Below are 19228 nucleotides of genomic sequence, written 5' to 3' on the forward strand. Positions count from 1 at the left end.
CTATCAGTATGTGTGTGCTAAGTGGCCGCACACACACCAGTGTAATTCAATTTGGCTTGGCAGGACGCACAAATGCATAGCATACTTTTTAGAGCTGCTTGACCGATTCGAATCTTCAAACTCCCCATGTAATTGACAAAAGCTGCGCTCCATGGAGCTTCTCGAAATTTGAAATCAATTTATTTTAAATTGAGTTAGCTGTCCCCAGAACGGGGAATGCCGGAATAGCATTAACCTTTGGCAGCTACATTGTGTTAAATCGAAATCGATATGGCAGAGATGCTGGGCTGGGTTATTCCAGTAGCCAGCCAATTGCAGTGTCAGCTCGAAAACTCAGCTCAGCCACTGAACGAACAATGAACAACCATATATGCTCTTATTTGTTAAATTAAAAGCTTCTCCATCGCCTTGCAGTTGTTATTGTTGTTTCCCGGCCAGCGGCGTCATCATCATCATCATCATGATGATGATTCTCATCCGCATTCTCATCATCGTCGTCTTCATTTGCCATTATTGGCTCCGGAGCGCACAAGACTTTCAATTAGTTTTATTAGGGTGTTCCAAACATTCCATTGACTCGAAATCAAGGGGTTATTCGGCGGGCGGTGGTGGCTGGCTTTGGCTTTGGATATCCATTGTTGTTTTCGACCCGATGCCGATGCTGCTTCTGTTTGATATTGGCCTTTTGACTTTTATGCTTTTTTCGGGTTTGGCGCAATTTTCGCTTTTTGCGATTGCGGCGGCTCCTGCCTTTTTGGTGATGTTGGTGCGGGGCCTTTTCAATGGCACGATTGTTTTTTGAGTTTTATTGGGGCTCCTCTTATTATTGTTTTGGTTGTTAAGCGCGTGATTGCGCAATGCCAACGCACAGAAAATACGTAATATTAGATGATTAAATATGTATGTATGTATGTGCGAAAGACTGGCCTGTGTGGGTGTGGAAATGTTTAATCAGCAATTTAGGCCGCATAATGAATCAGCTAAATAATAAAAAAATAATTGTACATATCTGCATATGTCTGAGAAAATAAGATTGATAGAAATAGAGCTCAAAATCTTCATTATCCCACCTTTGCTATAGCACTTATGTATCATTAAGAATTCCTTTTAATTATTCTTGAGTTATAGTTTTCAACTTTTTCGAAAACTTCTGCCATGGGCTACCATATTGGTCAACTTTGGCATACTTTTAAGGCTGTTGCATTTTTTTGTTGGTTCTTTTATATGGAAAACTTGTTAAAAAGTTCTCAAGCTCATTTCATTTCTCTAAAGAGCATTACAGTTTCGTTGTCTTCCCCTCCGGCAATCCCCATCGCAATAATTTCCACTTTATGACTTTTGTATTGCCAAACGCCACCATTCCTCGCCGATATCCCCTTCTGCTGGCGTTGGCATGTGGGGCAGAGTTGAAGGCAACAAATGTTTTTGACACGACAAGTCCATGGGTCAAATGCCCCTTCACGTCTTGTTGCTGCTGCTTCGGATGTTTTTTATTTGTTTCATGTTCTTTGCGTATTTCTTTTTTAATGCTCGTCGTCATCGTCTTTTTTTTTCGTATTTTTTGTCAGTGGCTGTTACTGCTACTTGAGCTAGAAAAAAGTTTTGTGCGAAAAGTTTCGGTTGCCCGAGTCTTGCGAGGTGCTTAGAACTGAACTCAGTTGCCGCGTTGGGTTCGCCTGGTTGAACTTCGTTGAAGCCAAGTCGGCGGTGGGTCATCCTCCGGCCGCCGAGCCCGGCTGATTATTGAAAATGTGGCGACACCGTTGACGGTCCAGTTTGCACATAATTCATGGGGTAAAAAATGTATATACGAGTTGCATCGTACCCTTAAGAAAAGTTTCGCCCAACTTTATTTTTCACTTTTCTTCTCATTCCATGTCGTTGCAGTTGAAAAGTGAACGCAGAGCTAAATAAGTTGCAATGTGAAGAGCCCTGAAAGGACAAGTGCGAACCGAGGAACAGGACTTGTCGACGACTGGCAGTACCAGCTGCCACAGCAGCGATTGACAGGACAAAAACAAAGCCCAACTAGCTGAGAGGACTTCGCGCTCGAGTGGCACGAGCAGCAAAAGTTTAGCGTTGTTTTTCCGTTCCATGGCCCACGGAAAACTGCAGCAGCAACGGGGCGCAATGTTCTGGCCAACTACCGCAGTCGAAGAATAGAAAATCACTCGAAGGCCTTGCCCAAATAAAAAGCGTAAAAAAGCAAGTAGAGACGAAAATAAACAAAAAAAAAAAAAAAAGGACAACCACTGCGGTGCAGCATATGTGCTTTTTTTCTGTGATGCCACAAGGACACAAGGACACTTCAAGTGACAGCAACATACGCGAGTTTTTCGTTCGTGGAGAGCCTTCCAACTAAGACGCAGCAGTATGCGCAAGCACAAAGCGCCGCCCAGCGGCAGTCCAAGGACAATGGCCCAGGACAATTCGCAATCGGAGCCATCGGGTGGTAACGGGGAATCACCCGCAGCAACAACAGCGGCAGCCGCATCCGTGGAAGCCCCACAGCAGAGTCTGCTACTGGGCCACAATGCAGCGGATGCCTCCGCAGCAGCAGTAGCTAGTCGCCTGGCCCCGCCCCCCTGTCAGCATCCCATTAACAACAGCAACAACAACAGCAACATCAGCAACAACAGCAGCAACAGCAGCAGCAGCAAGGAGCGACCTCGCCCCACAGTCCGGTTCATATCCCTGCTGCACGTGGCCAGCTACGTGCTGTGCCTGTGCGCCTTCAGCTTCGCCCTCTACGGCAATGTGCGGCAGACGCGGCTGGAGCAACGGATGCAGCGCCTCCAACAGCTGGACGCCCGCATCGTAGAGCTGGAGTTGCGACTGGAGCAGCAGCAGCTGCTCCACTGGCCCGCCGAACAGACCCAGGTCCTGGCCAGTCATCCCAGCGACAGAGACAGTAGCAATAGCAACAACGGCAGCCAGCACCTCGAGTTGCACGTTCGACGGGAGTTGCACCGTCTGCGACGGGATGTTTCGCATCTGCAGCTCACGAGACGCCAGCAGCGACGACAGGCAGCAGAGGCGGCGGCAGCAGCGGCCAGCGGAGAGGGAGGATCCGGAGGTGGGCAGTGCCAGTGTCAGCCAGGTAATATAATATATTCTTGATTAAATAAAAAACATGAAATTCAAATTTGATGCTCATTCCTATTTACAAACTCTTTTCAAATCCTTTAATACAAAAATATCTAGTTAGAACAAAATCTACAGAAGTTAAAGAAAGTAGTAAAATGAGAACAGTTACATATTTCCATTTCCATCAATACATTGATTATCCGCAATCTGTTAGTTGATAACAATTATGCTAGCACTTTACTAAGAATTGATGTAAATCTTAGTTTTTACGTTCAACATTTCGGTTAACCAACTAGTGATTTCTTTAAACGCTTCTACCTCTTTAATAAAGGACCTATCCCTTCACATTGGCGTGTCTTGTCAATATGGCAGCCACAATGTTGGCCATGAACATGAACCGCCTACATTTGCGGTCAGCGCGCAATTGGTCAGAAATGTCAGACACACGCACACTGTCACAGCTACACCCATACAGCCGTAAGTCAACAAGTCGTTGGGCCAGTCTGTGTGAGCCTATTGTGCGTGTTCGTGTGGTCCACGAAATTTAATTATTTGCGTCCGGGCCAAATTTATGGCAGTTTAGAGATTTCATTAATTGGAAAAGTGTTTTCCCCACACACAAACCTTATGGGAAAATTGAGAAGTGGAGGTGGTGGACTTCAGTTTTTCCCAATTTTCTCATCTACATTTTTTCCACAGCTTTTTCCTTTGCCTGCTGCCTGTCTCTGGTGACATTACCGAAACTTTGATTACTCGGGGATTAGCAGAGCACTTCCCGGCACACACACACACACACTCCCAGAGACACACACGCACATACATACATGCATAAATAAGCACTCGGAGAGTGCCAGTTTGCCTTGTGGTTTGCATAAATTTTGCTTAAAATACTTTTTGAAAACTTTTGCGACACTCTCGCGGCGGGATAAGCTCCCTGACCTTCTCTCGATTGTGTGGGGTAGCTGCAGCTCCTTGTTTCCATTCCATTCTGAAACTGCTCTGTGCCAGAAGTCTGCTTGTATTAACGCAATTTGTCTTGACATTCGCACAATTAACTCAGCCGCTAAGCTGCTGGACAAACTTTGTGGCTAATCCCACTGATTCAGATTCCCGCTGCCATGCATTGAGCATATGACGCATACGCAACGTGGGCCGAGAGGGGGCAAGAACCAGAACCAGAACCAGCGACAGGGCCAGGGCCAACAGGCCAGTAAACGCTCGTCGCAATTATTTAACAACTTTGCCAATTCCAGCGAAGGAAGCTGCAGACGAGATAGGACCAAAAGTTTTATAATCGATGCGCTGGCAGGTCGAAAGTTTCGCCCGCCTGGCAACGGTCGAAGTTTCTTTTCAAAGTCACTGCATATAAATAAATTTCACCCACTCAAAGCGAGAGGGCGAGAGCAAGAAAGACAAAGAGGCACTCCTTGCTAAAGAAGGATCCTCGATAAGCGCGTGCCAGGCGCCAGGACACAGCCTTTTCACAACTTTAATCCCCGCACAATAAATCAAAGCAGCTGCGGGAGGGCGGCTGCCAAAGGCTGAAGGACTTGTCACTTGCTTATCTGAGGCGTAGACGATGCGGCAAAGTCATCATCGCTTAAGCCAAGTTGTATCCCTGCATACATGCAGGCCAGGACTACCGAACACCCAATCTGCCGTTCAGGATCTCTCGATTGCCTGCGAAGTTCACGTCAAGGACGTTGCAGTTGCTGGCAAAAAAAAAAAAAAAGATAAGCCAGAGAGACTGCCGCATTCCGATTAAGTCGATTACTTTTGGGTTTCATCGACGTTTTCCTCCTCCGTTTTGCAGGAAAATTGATAAAATTAGTGCGACAGCAGTTGGCAGTCGAGTACCATGGCATTCGAGGAAGCATTAAAAGCAATCCCGCATTTTGGTAAGCGAAACGGAAGTAAGTGAACAGTGGCACACGGCACTCAAAAGATCCAAGGACTTGTATCTTACTGTGCAAAACTAAAGCCGATTACCTAGTTGCTTAAAAGTGCATAACTATTCGCTGACTGTGTCAATAAATTTATAAATCATTTCATATAAGTGTCAGCTGAATATATATCCGATTAACATGCATTGCTATGGAAATTAGAGCTTGAATAAATTAGTAGGAATTATTTTAACATAAAAAAAACATAAATGTAAATGGATGCATTTGTAACAGAGCCAGCTTAAAGCTAATTTCCTGCCACATCGCGCTTTAAAGAGCTAATTCAATTGATTAGCGGGACAGCATAAAAATAATTTAAATTTATTTCCCAGCGGAGTGTGATTTTACTGCGGAAACTGCAGCGAAACCAGCTGAAAGTTGAGCGCTTTGCACTTCTCATTTTTTATGAGCATTCTAAATTTTAGCATTCGAAATTTATGAGGGTCCCATGGTGCCACCACAAACACACAGGGACATGGCTGGCTGGGCTTGTCAAACTGCAAATGACATTTGGCCACTTCTCATCCACTCGCATCCTTAGCTGCCATCCCATTCCCGAAACTGCTGTTGCATCATTCGCTTTCAAGGGGATGAGTATCGAGTTCCAGGTTCCGGGTTCCTCGTGATGGTGGTGCTGGTGGCGAGGTTAAGGGTTGAAGCATCCGAGTTTAGGTAACGATACACGGGTCTACAGTCTGGTCCGGTCCAGTTCGGTTCGGTTCGGTATGCTGCCACTCTCGTTGTCCAGCTGAAAACCCTCAATTTATCATAGCCGAGCGCAAAATCCACTTTAGCAGCTGGGCCAGCGACATCGTTGGCTGCGTGTGACATTTTGCAAAGCCAAAATATGTAGAACATGCCACAGAGACACATCCAGATAGTCGAGGACACACAAATCCAGCCAGGAACAGTCGCACTCACGTAGCTACTCACTCACATGCTCGCTCAAAGCAGCAGTTAGGAAAATGGCATATGAACTATGGAAATTCCCAATTAGGTTTTAATGCGTACAAGTGCTTTTTATTCACTGCAATTTCTCACTGAACCCCCAGACTGCCACAAGCTGAAGGATGAGGCTGTGGATGGGAATGTGAAATCGGGATGGGTTTCTACTCCTGGAATTCAACTCACGATTCAGATTCTGGCTAGCTACTTCCAGCCAGCAACATCCCCTGTGTGTGTCTGTTGCGTTTATTTGCCAGTCATAAATTTCAATCACGTTGCTGGGCATAACACCGAGTGGATATACTCCATATATCAGCTATGCTCTCCTGATTCCCGGCCTTTCTCTGCATATGCTGTTTGGTAGCACCTGCCAACTCCTCCCTCATCGTCTTTCATTTTTTGCTACTGGCTGTCAGTGCACAGAGAAAAAAGAAAAAAAAGAAAAAGATATTAAATGATAAATCATAGTTATACGTGTGCCGTGACACTTGTGTTAAAACTCTGAGATCTTTGCAGATAAAGAGGTAAAGACTAACTAAAGACTAACTAAATGTTGCACTGAAAGTTGCTTAGCAATAACAATGTACAATACGTATTTAGCACACATTATTTGTTGATGGATAAGCCCATTTTTATTGTAACTTTTTAAATAAACCCCTTTCATTGACGAGGTGTGCAAATTTGATACGAGGAAGTGCTTCTTTCTCTGTGCACATGTGCCTGTGTGTGGTTCTTTAGGGCGTGTCGATGTGGCCGAGTGACAAAACCACCCATTGCCAGGTCCTTCGAGCGTGGCCACAGAGGCTTGTGCGGTTTTTGGGCTCAGACCCACCAAGCCATCGCACCACACCTCGATTGAAGCCCACTTCGTCCAGTATCGATTGTCCCTGCACCTCAATTGATTTCCTTCGTTTTCGTTTTCAATTTGCCACGGACATTTCTGTTTGTGCTCCTTGGGCTCGGGTTTGGGTTTACGTTTGGGTTTGCTATTGTATTTTTTGTGTGTTTCGGGTTTGTTTCGGCCGGCTGACTGGCTGACTGGCTGGTAATTTGTGACTTTGCGTGACTTTTGGCTTACCTGCGTTGGCCACCACGCCTTGATTGCCATTTAAATGCTGCGCTAATAGGCCAATAAACCATTTCGCTGCACAAAAGATATCAGCAACACAGCGGCAAACGAAACCAGCGCCAACAACAGCAACATTTATTAATTAGTGAGAAAAAATTAATGCGCAACTGTCATCATTACTCGTGCCCCATCCACAGGATCTGTGGACATTGGTGGCGGATATAGTTTGTTGTGTGTGTTCTTCCTCACACACCACCCAATAAAAACACCCACCCACACACACGCACACAGCAACAACGTTGGCCAGCGGATGCCACATTTGTTGACAAATTTATTTGTCGTGTGCCATGCTGACACGCCCCCGTCCGCAGATTGCCCCCCCACTTTTGTTTTATTTGTGGTCCCAGCCATCTCATCGATGTGCGTTGCTCGGCATTCCTTGGTGGGGAAAAATGCTATTAAAAATATCACAAGAGCCCAGGCGGACAAACTAAAAGAGAAATAAAATAAGGCAAAGTAAATTCATTGGCAAAACCACATACACACACACACACACGCACACACACTAAGAAAGAAGGGAAAAAATGAAAGCACAGGAAAAAAGGAATTTCATAAATTTCATCTGATTGCGCTGCAGATTTACGAGGATGTGGATGTGGTGCGTCTGACTTTTATTTTTGGCACGTAACGCTATTTTTTCCATAGCACTGAGATCATTTTAATGAGCCCAAAATGTAATTTGTCTGCCTGGAATCTTTTAAGCCTGTTAGCTGGGTGAGTTCATTTAAATTCAAGAGCGCTCAAAAGTTATATTTTTATGGCGAACGCGACTGGAAATATTGCTAACGAAATCGGTGTCCAGTGGTATGTAGAAGGTTGTGGGAATTGGTGTTAAATTGTGAAAAGCCATCGAACCGTGGGTGAGAGAGCTAAAGAGTGATTTTTATTGAATTTTATGGAGCACATTTAAACCGAATTCGATAAACTTATTGTATTTAAAACGTACTTTATAGTTTATTTACAGTTAGCAATTTTAATCTGGGGATTTTTAAGTTATTAAAAACGTATTTTGCAATGCTCTTATGCATTTAAAAGATGCTGTCATTGCCCATTTTAAAATCCAATAAATTAAATGCCCAAGAAGCATTTCATGCTGACACAATTTATCAAAGTAAAAATTCACTTCAGTTCTGGATTATCCCCATATAAATTTTATGGCTTTTAAGGCCGAACACTCCACGCTCCACATCTGTCAGTCGAAATTATAAATTTGAAAACGAATTAATTTATTTGAGACTTTATCTGCTTGTTTTCAAATTGGTGATAACTTAATTAAGGGGGCGATAAATTAATTTATTAAATAGGAAAGTGTGGTTGGATGGAAAATTAGGAACATTTACCATGTAATTCAGCAAGCGCAACACACACACAAGTCAGCTTTGTTTTTCATTATTCAACCACTTAGCTTAAATTTCCTCACTAATTGTCTATATCCACACTCTAATTTCCCATTAGCAAGCCACTTTTAGCATCTCAAATTAGTCTTCGAGTAAAGCTGCCACTGGCATTAATTTGACGATTTCACTGGCATTTTTTTTTTTGCGTTGGCTAAAACACACTAGCTGTTGGCCAAAAAATAACTTGCTAATTAGGTAACAAAACTTCGGAAAAGAGCGATTCGATGGGTGGAGCTGCCGCTGCTGGGACATGTCATCAATCACGTGGAATCCCAGCGACGTCCAATCTGACAGTCCATGTCCCTGTCTGTCTTCCTGTTCCTCCACATCTAGTTGTGCGCGATTGAGTTCAATCAACCGTCCAAAATGCTAAGGGTTCAGGTACAGATTCAGATACAGTTACAGATACAGATACAGATGCTTGTGTATAGATACTACTGCCGAAATATAGGTTGTATTTGTATGGCTTTGCAGCTGCGACCGGATCGGCAAGTGTCTGCATTGCTTTTTTGGCTCGACTTTGACTTCGTTTGGTTTATTAGCCAGCCGCATATGCTACAATTTTCCTTGCTGATTCGCTGAAAAGCCAATCCTGCAAAACCCAATTGAGAGCGGCTGCGTAAATATTTCAGCGGCAATCTGAAATTTATTCGACTCTTGGCTGGGCTGGCCAGCGATACAGTGGAGCACTTGGACTGGCAGACAGATTTCATTTTTATACATTTACGTGATTTTCAACGACGATTCAGCGAGTACGGCGACAACGACAACAGCAATGACGACGCACATGCTCCAATTTCAGCCGAAACTCACGTACGCAGCAAGAACTCCACCCGGGAGCCTGGGGATTGGGGATCGGGGATCGGGGATTGGGGATCGGGGAGCTGTGGCTGCTTTATGATTTATTGCCTTGACACTGCCTGCGTGATGCTGCCTCTGTGTTTCCAGAGCGGCCTCCTCATTCCTACTTCTCCGCCTCCTCCTACTCCTCCTCCTTAACCGCCGGCCAACGTTTATTTAAGCCATCTCTTTGTTTGTCCGACTGACTATCCGCAATACAAACAGACACTGGATGGGTGCTGGGAAAACTGGCACTATTCGTAGGCGCCCAGGATTTGTTGGGACATTCCATAGCACGCCATGTCCTCACAGTCCTCACATTTAGCGATAAATACAAGTTTTATGATGGATAATAAATGGCTTCATTCGCGTTGACAAATAGTCTGCCTTCATTTGTTTTTCCCACTGCCATTGTGTCTCCGCTGGCTTTGGCTTTGTCTTTGTCTTTGTTTACGTTTTTCCGCTTTTCCTTTCCATGATGCTGTCGCTGTTGATGAAGCCCCGGCTTCCGCCCGAGGTGGAGCCGGAAAAATAAGGTGGGATAAAGGGGGTGGGGCGGACGGCCGATAACGATGATATATGACGGTTTTGGGCGCTGGCAATCTACAGTCTTCAAGTTCGCGTGGCCAAGTGGGTGGATTATGTTTTCAGTATGGGATTAGCAATTACGCTTATAAATAGAATTTCCCTCGATTTATCATGAATTTTTTTTGCCTTTCTCTACTGCTGAAATCGACTAAAAATCCGCTAGCAATAATGTTAAACGCAAAAGTTTATTGCATCATTTGAAATTTGAATATGCCACCCAAATAATGATAGGCACTCCCTGAATTTATCGTGTATATATCTATGTGTGTGTGTCTGTGTGTCTGTATTGTCCCTGTGGCTTTTATAGCTAAATAATTTGGTTGCCTTTTATGCTGCATTCATTAACATTTTTCCCAGACAACCAGCAACCGAGTTATTCATTTTCAATTTTCGACTATTTATGCAAATGAACCAAAAGAGATCTGTATGCATAAAAGCCGAAAATGTCATCATTTTCTTTTTTTATGCCCGTTGAAGCGCAAAATATCACTCATACGCCCCATGGCGAGGCCCAAGTACGGCTCATTAGGCCGCAAGAGATTTCCACGCCGCATTGGCCCGTCTCGTTTATCTGCGCGCTGTCGTTCGTTTTTGGCTTTATTTTTGATATTTTTAATGTTTCAATCAGATGAGAAATGAAAAGGAAAATCGAAACCCCCATCAATGTCACGGGGTCGCTGGCAAGTCGTTTGCCTCTGCTGGCCCATTTGGAGTGTTTTACAATCTGGTAACACAATCTGCTTGTAATGATTTCCCTCTCCTTCTTCTTCTGGCATGCCAATGGGAAGGCGAAAATCAATCTTGACCGAGAAGCGGTCAATCGTATCCATTTCAAGCGTTTCCCTCAGCTCCATCTTTTCTGGACACTGGTTTTTATTCCCGTTGGCTTAGATCTTCTTCATTGGTGATTCGCCTGCTTAGAAATTAATTGCTCAAACCGATTTGGTGGCGTCGACATTCTTACAAATCACAATCGATCATTGTCGAATGTCCAAACGTAACAACAGAAACCTATATATATTAATCTTTGGAGAAAAGAAACTCACTCGCTCCGTTTTGTGTTCGCCCCGCTTGTGCATGGTCGAATGCTTGTTGGTTATAATTAAATTTTCCTCTGTTCTTGATTTTTTACATCTTTTCCCAGAAAATTCAATAAAATCGACTGAGCATCGATTCCCTGGCCGGGATTTGGTGTGGGGTGCCACAAAGTCAATAACCATTTCAATGCTACTGTGCGTGATGGCTGGGGCATGAGTAATTGGCCATCGGCAAAGGGATGGGGATGGCAATGGCAATGGGAATGGGGCTCTGGAGTAGGGTGACAACCAAAAGGAGCTGGCTGGACTGCATCGAAGTGGACAGGGCGAACTGGTTTCTTGCAGTTGATGTTGATAAATTATGTTCTATAAATAGTGAGGGACGAGGTATTGGTTTCCTTTTTTTTTTTTTTTTTTTTGCATATAGTACATATGCTGGGAACATAACTCCCAAGGTGTCTCGGTCTTTATCTCAAATTTTCATGGTTGCTTTGGCTTCAATTGAAATTCGATCCGGGCAATCTCGGGCAGATAAGACTCCTCCATTGGGATCTAATTTCTGAAGTGAAAGCGGAGAAATAAAACTAGACTTCTGCTGGGGGAATCGATTCGATGGGAAACTCAATTATCTGATGCCTCCTGTTTCGGCTGAGTGAACCGCATCAAAGAGAGGAGCGTTTTCCAATCGCAGTGTCAACCCTTTTCGGATTTTCTAATGGAGTGGCAACAATTACCTTTGGGGTGCTCTTTTGTCATCGCTTCCCGGGCCGAAGGATTCGTGGCGAAACTCAATCAAAAGTGTCGCCGTTTGTCAAAGTGTTGTTGGCCCATCCATTTCCCTTTTTACTCACTTTTGCTGCGCCCTTTTCGCCGGGCTAGTGCAATTAAGTCGAGCTTGGCTCTGTGGGTTTTTCCTTTTTAACTGTCTAGCCCCGTCGCGACGCGCCCTGTCTCGTCTCCATTCGCATTTGCATTTTGGCCCGAAACGCGTTTCTGGCTGGCATGCAACGTGGCTGGCTAGACCACCGCATCCGCGGCCTCTGCCGCACAATTGGAGCGCTTCCAAAGCGTTCCTAAATCTAATCAAAGTGCGCCTGGCTTGTCGTCGCAGTTGCTGTTGTCTCTTGTCGCCTGTTTACCAATCACTGACGCCTTTCTTTCGCACCCGGTCCTCGCCCCTGCCCCGCAGAGTGCCCACTCGTTTAAGCTCTTTTCCACGGGCTCACACCTCGGTCGCGGTTATATACCACTATATATATATATATGTATATACATAGTGGGTACGTAGGCCGATCGGTCGCCTTTTCGCCATTCAAATTACCGACGGCAACAGCAGAAACAACTGCTGCAACACGTTTTTCAAGTGCATGGCAGACAACACCTTTTGACATGCTCGTTGCTGCCGCTTGTCGCTGGAGTCCCTGTCATCCGTGTCGCATTGACCACTGTACAGTGATACTCTTCCTTTGGGAAAAGAGTGGATCTGAAAAGTGCTCATACTAAGCATTCAATGCTCAGAAGTCCCAATTGTATCAAACTTTAAATACTATTGTGCCCTCAGAAAGATCTTAAAATGTAAATTGGAGCTAGTGAGCTTCACATTCAAGAACTATTGTATTACCTTCCCCTAGAGTATTTATTGCCTCGACTTGGTGAAATGCATCCAATCATTCTTGTTTTCGCTGCATTTGCCTAGCGGTGACTGCAGTCAAAACTGCTATTGGGTTCCCTGGTTGGATTTTTGGGCCGTCTGGTTTGGCGGCTCTCCAGGGGCAGAGTCGTTGTCTTTTGGTGGGGCTTTGCGGTTTTGCGTCCGCCTGTCTGGGCCTTTTGTCACACTCATCTTCGTCGGACGTTGTCACGTCAATTTCATTGGAATTGCATTTTGGACGATGGTCGACGCAGAACGCATGCGCAACGCTTTTGGGAGGCGGTTCGGCTTAGGTGGAGCTGTCGGTCTGGAGTCCCCGTAATCCCTTGGCCACTCCTGTTGGATCGATGCCACGACCAGTTTGTCAACCAGTCGCCGGAGCAGCTTACAAATTTAATCAGCTTTAAGCGGCGGCTCTGAATACTTGGGACTTGCACAGCCAAAAACAAATCATATCGCATTCAACCGAATTAACAATATCAATGAATCAATGATCAAATTTAATGGTGCTTTGTTAAGATATAAAAGTGGGAAACACTGAGAAAAAAAATTGTTCCTAAAAAAATATTTTAATTTTTCTTGGCAAAGTAATGAAAATGATTGTCATTGATATTGAAGTCTACACTGATTTTTTGTGATTTGTTTTGAATTAAGCTGTTTTATAGTAAAAAAAAACTATTTTTTTTTTCGAGTGCAGCATTTTCTATGCTCCACTTGACGGAGACATTGTGACGTTGTTGGCAGCGGACCATTCATAACTACATACGCATCGCTTTCGGATTCCAGTTATTCACTCATTTCGTATGCAAGACGAGCGCTGCATTCTGGAGCATCTCGGAGCTGCACAGTGGTAGTGGTGGAAGCGGTGGGAGCGATGTTCCGGCACAGTGGGGCCCATTTGAATGTGCTCAAGTCAATGGGATGGCCGCCTGCTCACTTAACACCTCCGCCCAGTGCACTCATGCATGGCGCTCTCATATTTATTTATTCTTGGCCTTTTCACCTCGCGGCCTTTGTGTGAAGAAGCGTTTTAGCATCTCTCTGAAGAGCTGAGCACACTTTGGGCATAAACAGGGCAGCATTTACATAGTTAAACACATTAAGCATCAGCAAATGCATTTCGTGTAAGTGAAATGTTTATGCAAACAGTAAGAAGAACAGAGAGCGGGTGAGCACACATAGCCGATCTTGATCCACGTTCCACTGTGCGGCTGACTTCGCTCCACTGTGCCAACAACGCCAGAGAGTTGTCAATTAAAGTCAACACTAGAACGTAGCTGCAACAACGGCGATTATGGAGCCATAACAACGACGACATCGATTCCCGCCTTATCAAGAAAACAGAGTTGATTCATCTCTCGGGCGAGGGGGGAATATAAGGGGAAAGCAGGGAGAAAATAGAAAAGAAAAACAAGCGAGAACCTAAAAACAAACACTGAGAATCACATTTATTATGTTTAACAGACCCCCGATGGCGTCAATGCTCCAACACCTTCAACCCGTGAATGTCGGGTTCCAGATTCAGTTACCGAGATACAAAGATACGTTTTTATGGCGCTACGATATGCAGCTTAAAGTTGTCACTACAAATTGGTTGGGACTGCTATATATACATACATACATATTATGGCAAAGGTTCCAGTCTTTTCGGATTAAGATTCGGGGTTCTATTCACACACCCGGCTTGATTAAACGCCATAAATCTAAAGGGTTTGTCCCGAAAAATGGGCGATCTCTTCGAAAACGTTTTGTATCCCGCTTCAGTTCACTGATCTCCCGCCAGCTGCTAGACACATTTAACACTTTATATAATTTATTGTAATTTTTCTCACTCCATCGTTCCATTCAGTTGGCCTTTTTGTGGCGGGCTGTTGTTAACAAAACGTTTTCAACATAAACCTCGCACCTTTTTTCTTAAGACCTAAGACTTAAGACTCTCCGATGCGGCTCAGCATCGTCATTGGTCGGGAAGTGCAACTGCATCTGCATCTGCATCTCTATTGCTGCTTTGCAGGCATCAAACCCACTCAAAATTCAGATAATTTGTATTTAGCCGGGGGCAAACGAGTTGCGCAAGCTGGCAAGTTGCCACTAAGCTCTGGGATTGAGTAAACACTATGTTTATGCGTGGGCCGATCGTGATTAGCAGATAAATCAGGAGTGCTCGGGCGGCATTCGATATCACTTGATTGAATCTTTCGGTGTGTTGACCCTACTGGATGGTGCATACAGTTATAAGGGAGCTAGAAGATTTCGAGTGGGATAACGAATAAACGAATATTTTTAATCAACTTCAACCTGGGATTTCTGTTCTAGAGAGTTAATCAGCCAGCTAATAATATGTAAAATCTTGGTTGTTATCAAATTATATTTGAAATGAAATTGATGTTAAAATATTTTAGTTACTCTTTTTTTCATTCCTGTAGTGGCAGTAATCTTATTGCCAACTGGAGTGCGCTTAATAGTAAATAATTATATCTTTCTGTCCGTGTTTGCGGCTTGAGAAATAATCTTTTGGCAGCCAGATCAATATTTATTAAATGCTGTCATTTTAAGACTAACAGCACGGTCTACTTACTTTAATTCCACATTCAACTTAATCCAGTTGGAAAAGGAGTTAAGTTAATCGACCCGCTGACAGTTGAGCAACTGACCGGAAAATATTTGCCTGTCTGCAACCCTCATCACATGACTAATCCCACGTGTAAACACGTTTTCGCATTGGAACTGCATGGCTCTGCTCCTAATTGCCCCTTGTTCCGAGTAACAAGCTCCTCATGCCCAGCACTCCTCATCTCGTCTCTATGTCCCGTCTCGAATGGTTATTAGAACCTTGTTCGATCTCTATCGGAATCGGTTTGGTGCGGCATTAACTCTGTTTGCCTTTCCTGCTAAGCCGGCTCGCCATATTTTCCTTAGTCGCCCAAACCCTCCGGCTTACCTGTCCCTGTTTTTTCGCCAGTCTTTGTCGATGCTCTTTACATGTCAGCGAGTCTAAGCTGTGAGCAGACGACCGCCCTGCATCTCCAGTCCGCGTCTGCATTCTTTGCACTCGAAGAAAAATCCAAGTGAAATCTCTTAGCTATTTGAACCGAAATCTCAGTTGAGACAAAGAAGTATAACCGAAAAGATGATACTTATTCTTGACCAAAAAAAAAATCATTTCACAATAACTTATTGTATTTTAATTGTTCTTCTTCTTGCACTTTCTTCAATTACACGAAAAAGGTGCATTTTGTTTTTTTTCTGTTACCTGGTAATACCTTTTTATAATCCCCCGAGTCTCAGTTTCTAGAGCAAGATCTTGATTTCGAGTGTGGTTTTTTCCGTGCACCGTCTCCCTTTCGCTGGTAGCGCCTCATAGCTCCTTTCCGGCCAGCCCACCACATTTAACGTGGCTTCGCCTTTCGCCTTTTGTCTGCGATTTGTGTTCCTCCAGCGCCTCCTGTCTGTGCTCCGTTGTGGAACCGCCGCCTTTGTGAAAACTCGTTTGCATATTGTCATAATTTCTGCCCAGGCACACAATTCCATACTCCTCATCCGTTTAGGCGGCTGAGCTCGGGGTTCAGTTCAGTTATTCCCTTTTATTTTGTTGCCATTTGCGGGCAATGCTGCATGTTTATTGTTATTTTGATTGCATTTATTGTATTATTAAGCTGGATTGTTATGAGCTCTAAGCCCGGCTGCCTAGCAGCCAACATTTGCCATTTGTGACCTCCGCCTTTTCACAACCCATCGTCATCGCCATGTGTCAGTTTTGGTTTTTCGAATTCCGCATGTCTGGCTGCAGGGTGTAATCCAGAATCGAAGCAAATATCGATTGGCATATAGTAGCTAGCTAGCTACTCAGTGAGTGTTTTTGTCAATCTTTTTGCCAGTACAACGAGAAGGGGAGAGTGAAGTATGTGGATTACCATTCTGGGAAGAATATCCCGATTTTTGCTGTTCAAACATAATGAAAGTTTGGCATTATCAAAGGACCAATTTCAACGCTATCAAATTTGGCAATATAAAGAGGATAAAAAATGTAAAGCCGATTTTATTGCATGCGTGTGTGCGTGAGCTGAAAGGGTTTTAGTCTAATTTCCGTCTTTTAAAAGTATATTTTTCTGAATATTGCTTTCATATAAAATACATATATAACAAAAACATATCAAGGGCAGTCAGAACTTGTAATATATTTTTTATAAAACTATACATTTAGTTTTCATACAAATTTGTATATCTTTCAAATGCAATATGTGCAGGGATAATATTAATAAAATAAATATTTTACCGAATCTAATTGCTTGAAATTTGATAAAAGCTGTTTAAATTTCCAAACTCAATTTCATGCCTAATTAGCCAATTAGCTTGTGCCTATAAGATTAGAAGAGGTTTAAATAAATGTGTACACACATATGGATTTAAGCCCAAATGATTTCGTTAATACGAACAGTTTACGAATTTACACATATTTTGAGCGTTGGCTGCTTTAATTTTAAGATATTATTTGAAATTAACCGTGGCTAATAGCGTGAAATTGCATAATGGGTGCAGTCATTGTTGCAGCACATTTTCCAGTTTGGTACTCTGGGTCCATTGTGAATGTTTACTCCTCAGTTCCCTTGGTGCTCCATTGTTATCAGCGTTTTTGTTTGACTAACGGCCTCGGGTGTTTTGTTGTCACTTGAAGGAGCGTTTGGCATTGCAGCCTTTGGACCAGTGCACTGGTCCATTAGTGCGATCAGTCGAATGCTGCAAGCCGCAAGTATCTGGGGGGACTGGAAAATGCATCTGCATGTGCGGCAGCAACAGCTCGAGTGTGACGGAACCGAAGGTGTCGGCTTACCAAGAAAACAGAAGCAGGAAAAGAGCAGTTTTCGCTGCCGGAGGCTGTCATAAAAACCCGTTGAGCGTAATTAGGCGTGTTGTGCGCCGCGCTGTCGGCGGCTCCTTCAATGAGTCATGCACTCAACAGAGACAACATATCAATCCGCACGCACTGAAGGCCCATTAGGCATGCCATATGGGCGAGAGTACGGTTTCGAGAGTATGCAAATGTCCTTGGTTTACCATCTGCTAAACGCAAATGCTACGGAGACAGAGTTGCACAGCTAATTATTGATTGCAGCATAGAGAAGATATGCCGAAACTTTGAGGCTCCTCGCCACTGATTAGTGAACCCTAATTAAAACGGAGTTCACGGCAAAACAAACTCTTGTATAACTTTACGGAACGCCCCTGTGGCGCCTTTGAACTTGCAACCTGTTCATGTTTAGGCACTGCGAAAAATATCCTCAATACCCGTCAATGCATGAGTCACAATCGCTGCATGACAAATATTCATAGAAATTTGACAGGATTTATCAATGCAAAAATATTCTAAAGCTAGTACTATCGTTCTATCTATTGGCGGTAAATATTTAATTTTGTTGAATTTATAATGAACGAACTTCAATAAATAGATTATAATTTCCATTAAACCCTATATGTTGGGAATTAAAAATGTAATTGATTTAATTAAACTTGTACGATTGGCACACGGAGTACCACAATAATTTAAATAAAAAATCAAACCATTTTTATACCGTGTGATTCAGTGTGTTATTTGTGGGTGTGGCAAGCGGTTCTGTGTTCGGTTTGCTTTGGCAACTTTTTCCACCGAAAAACTTTTTGCTACCAATTAACGAAAATAAATTTCGCCGACATCAAGGTGAAACTATATTTCAATATTGTTTGTTTGCTGGGGGCTGGCTGTTGGTTTGATTGGAAAACGTCTGAATAATTGAAGTGGAAAAGCACGAACGAGTGGAAGCGATTGCGAATTGATGCATTCAAAAAAGGGGTAAAGTATTGTTTTAAAGCAGGCCGCACTTAAACTTCACCCGACTAGCTGGCAAATTAAGTTAATAACTATAATAGAGCAATTACCTGGCGGATAAGGGAGGTCTTCAACGCTAGAACCCAGAAAACCGCACAAAATCACACACAAAAAGTTGACAAAAAAAGTTTGGCCAACAAAATTGGTTGACTGTTGCATTTTATTTTTTTTTTTTTCTATTTTTCGGTAGAAAAACAAGTTGATAAATATTTAACGTACTTTTCTGGACTTTCTCAACAATCACGTGGCATGGGAAATTCGGAAAACTAGTTAAATATCGCCCAACGGCAAACCAAAGTTAACTTATGGAGGGCGAAGGGCGGGCCAAAATCGTAGTCCTTATTGATTTGCTCTCTGCAATTTGTTTGCACATAGTTATTGTTGTTATTGCACGTGTAACCTAGAAATGAAGACAGTCAACAGCAATAGCAACAATCACAAGACACGGTCATAAATAACGAAATTGTAAGTCGCAGGCGAGCATAAAAATAATGTAAAAAACGAGAGCGAACTGGAAAAGGGAAACGTTCGCCGGAAAACCCCACGAATATCAACTTGCCAGCCCATTGTTGTGGCCTTTGTTGCTGTGGCTGTTGCTGTTGTCATTGTTGTGCCGTTGCTCTTTTTTGGGCCTTGTTGGCCATTGTTGTTGCTGTATTTAAACAACAAACTGCTGCGCCTGCAGGTTTTATTTGGGCAAGAAAGCGAAAGAGGAAAAATAACTTTTAGCTGGCCGAAAAACCAGCAC

General features: G+C 43.6%; 1 protein-coding gene and 1 long non-coding RNA gene across 13 annotated transcripts in view; one reads left to right on the top strand and one right to left on the bottom strand.

The window, feature by feature from the left end:
- The window catches only part of CG42342 (uncharacterized protein), a 68594-nt gene that overhangs the window by 8307 nt on the left and 41059 nt on the right, over positions 1 to 19228 (top strand). For all 12 annotated transcript variants that reach the window (NM_001202305.2, NM_001144589.3, NM_001275712.1 and 9 more), the window contains exon 2: positions 1888 to 3100. In NM_001202305.2, coding sequence (NP_001189234.1) covers positions 2374 to 3100 — 727 coding nt within the window. In that variant the 5' untranslated portion in view covers positions 1888 to 2373. The remainder of the gene's footprint in view (positions 1 to 1887; positions 3101 to 19228) is intronic.
- On the bottom strand, positions 15855 to 16340 carry lncRNA:CR46030 (long non-coding RNA:CR46030). The gene has a single exon (NR_133408.1). It is a non-coding gene; the product is annotated as a long non-coding RNA:CR46030 (long non-coding RNA).

This window comes from Drosophila melanogaster, chromosome 3R (assembly GCF_000001215.4).
Source record: "Drosophila melanogaster chromosome 3R".
Classification (NCBI taxonomy): Eukaryota; Metazoa; Arthropoda; class Insecta; order Diptera; family Drosophilidae; genus Drosophila; species Drosophila melanogaster.